Raw genomic sequence first — 10,380 nt, 5'->3', positions numbered from 1 at the left:
GGTGACACAGAGAGAGTGAGCATGACTCTCTGTGCACAGCTGTAGCTAGACCTGGGGAAGATCTTTATATCCTATTTCATATCTGAAAGAGGTGCTTGATGTTACCAAATGGCATAACAAAGGCTTTGATGATTTTTCCAGGAAATTGACAAAAGGAATCTGGAACAGCTGATGCCTTTAACATCAGAGTAATAAAACATTGGTTGGATTTGAGATAGTCCCTGGATAGTTGGACAGCAAGGCTGAATAGGAACACAGCATGAGGTGAGGTGGAAGGTGTGATCTTTGACTGCTTTTGCTACGGGACTCACTTTGTGTCCATCATGGGGGAAAATGCCAAGAGCTGGGTGGGTGCAGGGAATGCAGTGATCAACAAACCCATTCAGCATTTATTTTGGTACCATCTAGAGTCCAAAGCACACTGCAGAAACAATCCTCTTTACTGCTGGGGAATTCTGGGAACTGTATTTTTCTGAGACATTTAGCCTTCTCTATGGAGTTTTTCAGACAAAGGAAATTGGAAGTATAATACAATGGCAATCTGAATGCAATCATGGGGTTTACCATTATTGAGTGATAGACTACCACACACAATTTCGGGTAATGGGAAGTCAGTCCGAATGCAATCATAGGGTTTCACGTTATTGCGTGAGAGGTGATCACACGCAATTTCAGGCAATGGCAAGCTATTTTCGGGCAATGGGAAGTCAGGTCGAATGCAATTTGAATTCACATTAATTCGCTGAACTAGTGAATTCACGTGAATGTGTTCTGGCCCCACTTTCTTTTTACTCAAAATTAAGAGAAATTCCTCCCGTGTGATAAACTCCTGTGTCAGAGAGCTCTGGTGCCACAATAAATTACAGTTTCCCGGGATTCCCTAGCACTGAGCCAGGGCAGTGAAAGTGGTCTCAAACTGGGTTATTTCTACAGTGTGTTTTGGACTTTGGTCTCCTTAGGTCATCATGACTCCTTACATGTGTAACTTCCTGGTCTCCACAGCTCATTGTGAGCTCTCAAAACATGCCCAATGCTAGATATGAATTATGAATCCCGTATCCAGCAAGAAGGGCATAGAATATGTTAACAATAGCATTTTTACATAAGTACGGCTTCCTTCTGGGAGAAAGGCAGCATACAAATGAAATAAATAAATAAGAGGCTTAACAGTGTTCTCCTGGGCAGATTTATTCAGACATAAGTCCTATTAGGTCCCATGAGGCTTGTCTCCTTGTACATAGGACTGCAGAGTAACAGTGCATTCCTGTATTTAGAGAGATCTTGTATCACCTTTGAGACTATCTAAGGAAAGAAGTTGGCAGCATGAGCTTTCCTAGACGTCTTCAGTCTACTTCCTCAGATAGAATTCCTCAGATGCATAGAATAAAGTTTTACAAGGGATTTGTATGTAGAGAGATCTTGTAGCACCTTTGAGACTAATCAAAGAAAGATGTTGTCAGCAGGAGCTAACCTACACTTAAATCTACTTCCTCAGGTACATCTGAAGAAGCAGACAAGAGGGGCAGTACAGATGGATGGCTCCGTGTCGTCCATTCTTGCCCTCTGTCTGTGCTGCAGCACCCCCATGCTACAGCACAGATGCACCGCAAAAAAGAACCACCTAGAGCGGCTTCTTTTTTGTGACACCAGAAGCAGGAAGGGGGGCCGCCGTGACACCCCTTCCTGCCAGCGATGTCTGGTTATTGTATGGCAGCGGCAGAATCATGGTGGCCCCCATATGGATGGAAGGCCACTATGATGCTGGCATCTGTACATATTAGGGTTCAGGAGCGTGCAGTTGCTGCATTCTCCTGAACCCTAAAATTGCCGCCGCCATACCATAAAGTGCCTGTGTGTACTGGGTCTAAGTCTAGGAAAGCTCATGCTGCCAACTTCTTTCTTTCAGTTAGTCTCAAAGGTGCTACAAGATCTCTCTTCATACTGATTCTCCACACTAACATGGATATATCGTTGAATTCTACCACTATAGAAAGTGCATTCCTAGCAGTCTACAGTGGGACCCATTCTCAGGTAGGTGCTATGTAGGGTGACAGTCTGACACTTACACTGTAGAAATCATGCAGTTTGGCACCACTTAAACTGCCGTGGCTCCATCTTACAGAATCCTGGGACTTGTAGTTTTGTGAGGCACCTGCAGCTTTGGCAGAGAAGGTGAAAGACCTTGTAAAAAAAAGAAAGAAGACAAAATCCCAGGAAGCTATAGTGCTTAAAGTGGTGTCAAACTGCATGATTTCTATACTGTAGATGCACAGTGTGCTTTGTGTAGAAGGAGTGTGACGGTAACTTTCCTTAAACACATAAAAAAAAAATTCTTTTCTCCCTCTGGGTGATTCTTTTGCAGACTCATCTCATTCGTGCCAGGTTAAAGAAAACAAAAAGACGCAGACGTTTTGGAGTTGGGTGCCTTTGCCAGAAGCGCCAGAGTGTTGTTTCCACTCCTTCGCATCACAATCTAGTTACTCGGGAGCACTTGTCTTTTTATTTAATGAAGGGTAAAAAAGTTGGCAAAACTCTTCCTCCTCCTTTTCTCAAGGCCAAGAGATCCCAGAGGTCAGGTCTCAACATGCTCAAAGCAGACAATCCTGGTGATCCTGGCGAGAAGGAAGGAAGGAAGGAAGGAAGGAAAGAAAGAAAGAAAGAAGGAAGAGGATCATCTGTGGAAGAGAAAAAAGGAAAGTTTTTTTGGAGTGGAACAAAAAGAGGCAGAGCCAGGGCAAGTTATGTAAGGAGTGGCCTGGCTGCAGAAGCCCTTGGAGGAAGGATAGTTCTGGCCCAGGAGGAAGAGAAAGAAAAAGGGGGCCTGATCTGGTCTTGCTCCAGAGTCACTCCAGTTATTGCAACCCTTCCAGAAAACTTGGGGGCTAGCCACACTTATGTTTTTTGCATGGAGAGATTCTCATGTGAATCAATTCAAAACCAATTTTCCCCCCCTGAAGATGCCAGCCACAAATGCAGGCAAAAGACCAGGAATAAACTCTTCTAGAACAGGGCCTTATAGTCTGAAAAACCCACAAAAAACAAACAAACAAAAAACAACAACAACTATGGATGCCTGCCATGAAAGCCTTCAACTTCAGATTCAAAATCAATTCACCACTCCCACTAAGATCTCTCCCTGATCCTCTGCAAAGACTGACTGTTTCAATTTAGAAATCCCACATATTCCTGCATGTGTAACAGGGTTCATTTTTTGGGGAAATCTTTTGCAGTTGCACTCCTCCCCCCCAAACATTGCAGACAATGATGCAGATCTGCAGTTGGTGGCCACATTCCCACTTACAAATATATTGCTTTGCGATCCGGATCGATGGATCAATTCGGCAGCGGAGCATGGTTCATGTTACATTTGCCCCGACTGCATTTTCTTGCTGCAAAATAAAATAAAATAATCCATTTGTGGTTCACATTGATGAATGAATAGATTCAAAATGGACCCACTCCAGCTGGCCACTGGATCGGCACTCGAGAAATAACCCAGTTTGAGACCACTCTAATTGCCATGGGTCCCTGCTATGGGATTCTGGGAAGTGTCGTTTGTTGTGGTACTCTCTTGGGTGACCTTGGGGAAGTCCCACTCTCTCAGCTTCATATCCCCTCTGAGCAAACCTTGCCAAGATAGGCTCTCCATAAGTCAGAAAGGACATGAAAACACAACAACAACAACACTTAAATACTTGAAGGGATGTCATATTGAGGAGGGAGCAAGCTTGTTTTCTGCTGCTCCAGAGAACAGGACCCAGAACAATGGATGCAAGCTCCAGGAAAAGAGATCCCATTTCAACATTAGAAGGAACTTCCTGACAGTGAGGGCTGTTTGACAGTGGAACAAACTCCCTCAGAGTGTAGTGGATTCTCCTTCCTTGGAGGTCTTTAAACAGAGGCTGGATGGCCATCTGTTGGGGATGCTTTGATTGGGATTTCCTACATGGCAGAAGGGGGTTGGACTGGATGGCCCTTGCAGTCTCTTCCAACTCTATGATTCTATGATTCTATAGAAATATGAAACATATGCTTCTTAGTCCTGCTCAAAATGGAGAATTTTGGGGGATTCCTCCAGGATAGGAGGCTAAAATGGAGGACAGGTCCAGGAAAAAGAGGACCCAGTCTGGTCATCCTAAGCTAAAAACACTCATAAAAATATAAATCCATGCTTGGATTTCCACCTGGAGAGAAGGTTGAAATGGAGGATGTGTCCTAGAAAAGGAGGACCAAGTCATAGGAATATTAAATCCATGCTTCTTAATCCTGTTCAAAATTGAGGACCTTTTGGAATTCCTCCCGGACAGGAGAGTGAAATGGAGGACAGTCCGGGGAAAAAGAGGACCAAGTCATAAAAACATTAATCCATGCATCTTGAAAATCTAGATCCTAAGAAGAAGTTAAAATCTAGGTTAAAGTAGTTAAAATGTGGGTTAAATGTTACCTATCTGCTTTATAAAAAGAGCAAAATCAAGAGACTAAGTAGAATAAGGCATTAATATTAATACTCCAAGAAGTTTTAGTTTTCAGTAGTTTGAATATGATAACGATTCAAGATATGAGAACGACGGCGACTTTTTTATTGCATGTAAATGTATTTTATAAATAAAATTATTATCAGGAAAAAAGAAAATCTAGGTCCTTTTGAGATTTCTCAAAAGGCCGAAATGTAGGACGCGTCCTGGAAAAGGAGGACCAAGCCATAGAAAGATTAACTCCATGCTCTTTAGTCCTGCTCAGAATGGAGGACCTTTTGGATTCCTCCTGGAGAGTAGCCTGAAATGGAGGACAGGTCCGGGAAAAGTCTGGTCACCCTAAAAACCTTCCTAGAAACATAACTCCATGTTTCTTAGTCCTGCGCAAAGTGGAGGACCTTTTGGGATTCCTCCTGGACAGAGGAGTGAAATGGAGGACGGGTCCGGGAAAAGGAGGACCAAGTCATAACAACATTAAATCCATGCTTCTTAGCGCTGCTCGGAACGGAAGACCTTTGGAATCCCTCCTGGATAGGAGGCCGAAATGTAGGACGCGTCCGGGAAAAGGAGGACGGGGTGGGGGTCTCCTGAGTCGAGGCCGCTGTCCCTTTAAGGCCCGCTGGCCCAGCCGGGCGGGGAGTGACCTCTGGGCTTTGACAGCTCCCCGAATAACTCGCCGAACCTTGGCTCCTCCCACCGCGCCGTGATTGGCCGCCGGGCCGGTATCCCCTCTCCTGATTGGCCGCCCGCTTCCCCTGAGCGAACCTTTTAGAACTCCGAGACACAATATTCTGTTACATTGTAGCAAAATGGCGACTGTCATTCACAACCCTCTGAAAGCGTAAGTAGCCAAGGAGGCGAACGGGGAGATCGCGTGGCTCCGGTACGAAAAAAGGGCGCCTTCCTCCTGGCTGCAGCTGGGGTCCCTCCTCGGCTCCCCTTCGGAGGGGCTCTGCTGGGGAGCAAGGGCTGCAGCAGCCACACTGGAGGGATAACCCGGTTTGGCACCGCTTTAAGTCTTTTCCTGGCTGAAGGCTGCTATGAAATTCTGGGAGTTGGAGTTTGTTGTGGGTCCGGAGCGGAGCGGAGCTCTGGACCCCACAACAAACTCCAACTCCCAGAATTCCATAGCAGCCTTCAGCCAGGAAAAGACTTAAAGCACTGCCAATATGTATTTTATTTGATAGATTATTATTGTATATATGGAAGGAGTTTGGTGCATCCAGGGCTCTGAGGAAAGAAAAGATGATGGTGATGATGATTGTCCCAGTCCCAGAGGAAGAAAGGAAGGAATGAATGAAAGGGAGGAAGGGAGGAAGGGAGGGAGGAAGGAAGAAAGGAAAGTAAAAGGAAAGGAAGGCAAGGAAAGGAAGGAAGGAAGACAAAAAGAAAGGGAAGGGAGGAAAGAAAGAAAGAAAGGGAGGGAGGGAGGGAGAGAGAGAAGGAAGGAAACGGGATGGAAGGAAGGAAGATAGAAAGGAAAGAAGAGAGAAAGAGAAGAGAGAAAGAAAGGAAAGGAAAGAAGAGAGGACGGGAGGGAGAAAGAAAGAAAGAGAGAAGGGAGAAAGGAAGGCAAGAAGGATAGAAAGAAGGAAGGAAGGAAAGGGAGGGAGAAAGAAGGGCAAGGCAGGCAGGCTCAAGAGGCCGAGGAGGGAAGGGGCTGCCGAGCGGCGGGCGTTGCGTTTGCGGAGTTTTGCCTTTTGCGAAGCGGAGGGGCCTCGGTGGGTTGTGGTTGCGGTGTTCCCCCTCTTTCCGAGGGTTGGTTGTGTTAGCCGCCTTCTCCCGTGGCCCTTTCCCTACAGGGCTCTTGTTGTTGTGGTTGTTGTTGTGGTTGTGTGCCTTGACGCCGTTTCCGAGGGAGAGCCCCCGTTCCTTCTTGGCTGCCTGCCGTCCCTCCCGACTTCCAGGGCTGTTCTTGCCCGATCTCTTCGGGCGTGTGTCTGTCTCTGTGGAGGCGGGGGAGGTTGGCCCTTGCCTCCCTGCGAGGCTGAGAGAGTGCGACTTGGCCCAGCTGGGCTTGACACGGATTAGAACTCAGTCGGGGGAAAGAGGGAGACCGAGCGGAGCGAAGGCTGGAGGGTCATCTGCGCTGGAGGAATTACCCGGTTTGGCCCCGCTTTAACTCTTTAACGCCACAACAAAGTCCAGCTCCCAGAATTCCATAGCAAAGAGCCAGACAAACAGTTAAAGCGGGACCAAACCGGGTTTTCCCTCCAGTGTGGGCGCAGTCTTCGACAGGTGCAGGGGGCAGGCGGCGGAGGAGAGCCCCAGAAGCCCCCCGCTGATCCCCGGAGGCCTGGGCTCCCTTCCCTCCCAGTCAGACCTCCTTCCTCCGGCGCCCAAAGGGGCGGGGCTGGGGAGCAGGAAGGAAGGAAGGAAGGAGAAGCCCCGAGGAGGAGGAGGAGGAGGAGGGACCCCCGACGAGGCTGGCTGGCTTTCCCCGGCTCTTCTTCCTCGGTCGGGCTTCTTTCGAGAGACTGCGGTCCTCCCCTCTTCCTCCTCCTCCTCCTCTTCTCCCCTGAGACCTTTCCTTCCTCCTCTTCCTCCTGAGCGGGAGCCTTTCTCTCCCGGGGGTTCCGCCGCCCTCCCTCTCAGCCCTGGCTCCGTGGCCAGGAGCCCCTTCGGCCCCGAGAGAGAGCGAGAGAGGGAGTTTGCTAGGCCGGGCGAGGCAGCCCTCCCTCTCTCCCGGTTTCCCTGTCCCCCCTGCTGCCCAAGCCCTGGGCAGGGAAGCCCCGGGCCCTTGGCAGCCCCGCTCCGCCTTCCGGCCCCGGCTGAGTCCCGGCGGAGGGCCAGGGGAGGATGGGGGCCCTCGGGGCAGAGAGGAGGGAAGGGGAAGGAGAAGGAGAGGGGGACTCTGCCCGCAAGAAGAGACTTCTCCCCACAGTTTAGGGACAGGGAGGGAGGGAGGGAGGAAAGGAAAGAAGGAAGAAAGAAAGAAAGAAAGAAAGGAAGAAAGGGAGACAGGAAGGAAAACGAAGGAGAGAGGGAGAGGAAAGGAAGGATGAAAGGAAAGAAGAAAGGAAGGGAGGGAGGGAGGGAGGAAGAGAGAAAGGAAAGAAGGGATGGAGAGCAAAGGAGAGAGAGAGAGAGGGAGGAGTGGAAGGGAAGAGAAAGGAAGAGCGAGGGAAGTGGAAGTTTCTTGGAGGGCAATGCCAGTCTTTTCCCAGCCAGTCTGGAGGAGGGAGGGAGGGAGGGAGGGAGTTGGGGGTGCCCTGGGGAAAGGCTGGGGCGGGGAAGCGGAGGGGAGGAGGCAGACGGAGCGCAGGGACCGGGCTGGGTGGGGGGGGGGGGGGGTGAGAGGGGGGGGGGGGGGAGGAAGAGAGGCCCGTCGTGCCCCCTCCCTCCCTCCCTCCCTCCCTCTGCCCTCCGGCCCCTGGGCCCCCCATCCCTGCCTCCCTCCGGCATACGACCCAAGACGGAGCCCGGGCTGCCAGGGGCTTCAGTCCTCTTCTGGCCCGGACTCTCTCTCTCTCTCTCTCTCTCTCTCCTGTGAGGACTGTGGGTGTTGCTTGGCCCAAGAAAGGCTCCCTCTTTCCCGCGGAGGCTGCCGCCGGAGCTCCCAAAGCCCGCTCCCTCGGGAGTCGAGGGGCCCAAGGCAGGCTTCGCTGCTTTCCAAGAGGCCAGCGCAGTTGGGAAAGCTTGCAGCGTGAAATGTTTTCTGGCTTGTGGTCGGCCCACAATGCAGGTGTCACTCTTTTGTGGATTTGGGATGGCATTGCACTTTGCTCAACATTATATATAACCCCTGGATATAGAACAACAACAGATGGAGTTGATCACACTGGGGCTGATGGCAGCATTAAAGAGAGATTAAAGAGCATTGAAAGCATCCCCAAATGAAGCGGCAATGGCGAGTCACTGCGCAAATGATGATCACATGCAACTGCACAAATAAAGTGACAGCAGAAATGCATTGTCACTAAAGTCCCAAAAGTAAAAAGATGCGCATTAATGCTTCTTTGTGACCACTTTAATGGCAGGTTTTGTGCCAATGTCATGCGAAATCATTACGCATACTGTAATTATGCAACTTTCCCAGGATGTTCACAAGATAAACTCCTTCCTATGATAAACTCTTTAGAGGGTATTGAGGGAGGGGAGGAGCAACCCTTCCTTTCTTCTTGAAAGTTGCTTTGAGTCAATGCATCAGGAAGGTTTAAATTTTTAAAAAACAAATTATGGTTTCCAAAATGGCACCAAGAGGTTTAATGAAGGCAGAAACGGAAGAACTGGGGGAAGGGAAGGGAGAGCTTAGAGCCCAAGGCATGTTTCCTCCATCTGCATTTTGATTATAGCTCCAAATCAGTCCATCTGTGGGGCAACCTCTCCTCCCCCCACAAGCGGCTGCACAAAGGGCTTCTCTCTCCTCCAGCCCCTTCCTTGTGGACCTGGGCCTGCCATGTCAGCTGGGGTGGAAAAGGGCTGCATCCACACTGCAGAAATAACCTGTTTTGACAGCACTTTCACTGCCATACCTCAGTGCTATGGAATTCTCAATGCTATGGAATTCGGAGGCTGAGAGTGTGTGACTTGGCCAAGGTCAACCCATGGCTTTGCATGACCCAGGCAGGATTCAAACTCTGGTCTCCAGAGTCCTGGTCCAATGCTCAAACCACTACGCCACACTGGCTCTACGCACAATGTGCATTATACACTTGTTTTTGTTTGGGGGCATCATGATATGGGAGCCAGGAACTTTCTCCCCCCCCCCACCTCTTAGTCTACTTTAACCCTTCTTTGCTCAGTCTATTTCTACCACCACCACCACCACCACCCTTATTTTCTGGAGTTGCTTTATGTCATGAAAGGGAAATCGCAGGTATTTGGACCAAATATCTGCCCAAACATTGCAAACAATGGAGATGTTTTATGCACTAGCTTCTGCTAGAAATCCACTATGTGTATCTAGCATTAGGGCCAACTTGGTGTTGTAGTGGTTTGAGTGTTGGAGCAGGAGACTGGGAGACCAGGGTTTAATATTAGCACAGCTATGGAAATGCCTGGGTGGCCTTGGGCAAGTCCTACACTCTCTTGGTCTCAAAGGAAAGCAATGGCAAACCTCTGAAGAAAAAGTCTTCACAAGAAAGGCTGGGATAGGATCACCAAAAGTTGCAGCTGAATTGAAGCACATAGTATCCTCTCTCTCTTTGCGCATGGGTAGTATATATCTAATATACAGTGTTTGTGTGCATGTGCCCCTGTGTATATCCTCCTCCCACCTTCCTCTGTATATTTGTATTTACCACAGCTGGAACACAGCGTCCAATTCTGGGCACCACAGTTCAAGAAGGATATTGTCAAGGTGGAGTGATCAAAAGTCTGGAAACCAAACCTTATTCACCAGGCAAAGACCTGCACAATAGACTAGTACCAATCTTGTCTTACTGGAGCTGTGTAATCTGAAAAGTTATTTTAAATGCCATTTTAACCCTTTTCTTTAACCTTTTATTCTGTATCCTCTTTTTATCTGTGCTAGTCAATGGCCACAATAAGGAGTCTATTCTAAACCTTATGAGGAATGACTTAGGGAGCTGGGTATGTTTACCCTGGACAAGAGAAGACTGAGAGGTGACCTGATAGCTGTCTTTAAATATCTGGATGCCATGTAGAAGTGGAGCAAGCTAGTTTTCTGTTGCTCCAGAGACCAGAACACAGAGCAATGGATTCAAATTGCAAGAAAACTGATTCCGTCTAAACATTAAGAACTTCTTTACTGTTTGAGCAGTGCTGCTGTGGGATAGACTTGGAACATGGTGGACTCTACTTACTTGAAAGTCTTTAAGCAGAGGTTGGATGGTCATCTTTTAGGAGTGTTTTAACTGTGTCTACTAGCATGGTATGAGGCTGGACTAGTTGATCCTTGTGGTCCCTTTCTATGATTCTATAGAATATTTAAATCAGGGCT

General features: G+C 48.7%; 1 protein-coding gene across 8 annotated transcripts in view; it reads left to right on the top strand.

The window, feature by feature from the left end:
• Positions 1-5,183: 5,183 nt before the first annotated feature.
• DPF3 (double PHD fingers 3) overlaps positions 5,184-10,380 on the top strand; it is a 278,546-nt gene continuing 273,349 nt past the window's right edge. For 5 of the 8 annotated variants that reach the window (XM_042445680.1, XM_042445742.1, XM_042445734.1 and 2 more), the window contains exon 1: positions 5,233-5,316. In XM_042445680.1, coding sequence (XP_042301614.1) covers positions 5,285-5,316 — 32 coding nt within the window. In that variant the 5' untranslated portion in view covers positions 5,233-5,284. Of the gene's footprint in view, positions 5,317-10,380 lie in introns of all 8 variants that reach the window. The other 3 variants (XM_042445718.1, XM_042445726.1, XM_042445710.1) reach the window with 2 other exon arrangements.

Source organism: Sceloporus undulatus, chromosome 1 (genome assembly GCF_019175285.1).
Source record: "Sceloporus undulatus isolate JIND9_A2432 ecotype Alabama chromosome 1, SceUnd_v1.1, whole genome shotgun sequence".
In the NCBI taxonomy this organism is placed as follows: Eukaryota; Metazoa; Chordata; class Lepidosauria; order Squamata; family Phrynosomatidae; genus Sceloporus; species Sceloporus undulatus.
Note: the sequence above shows the minus strand (reverse complement) of the source record. Positions and strands in the feature narration are given on the sequence as shown.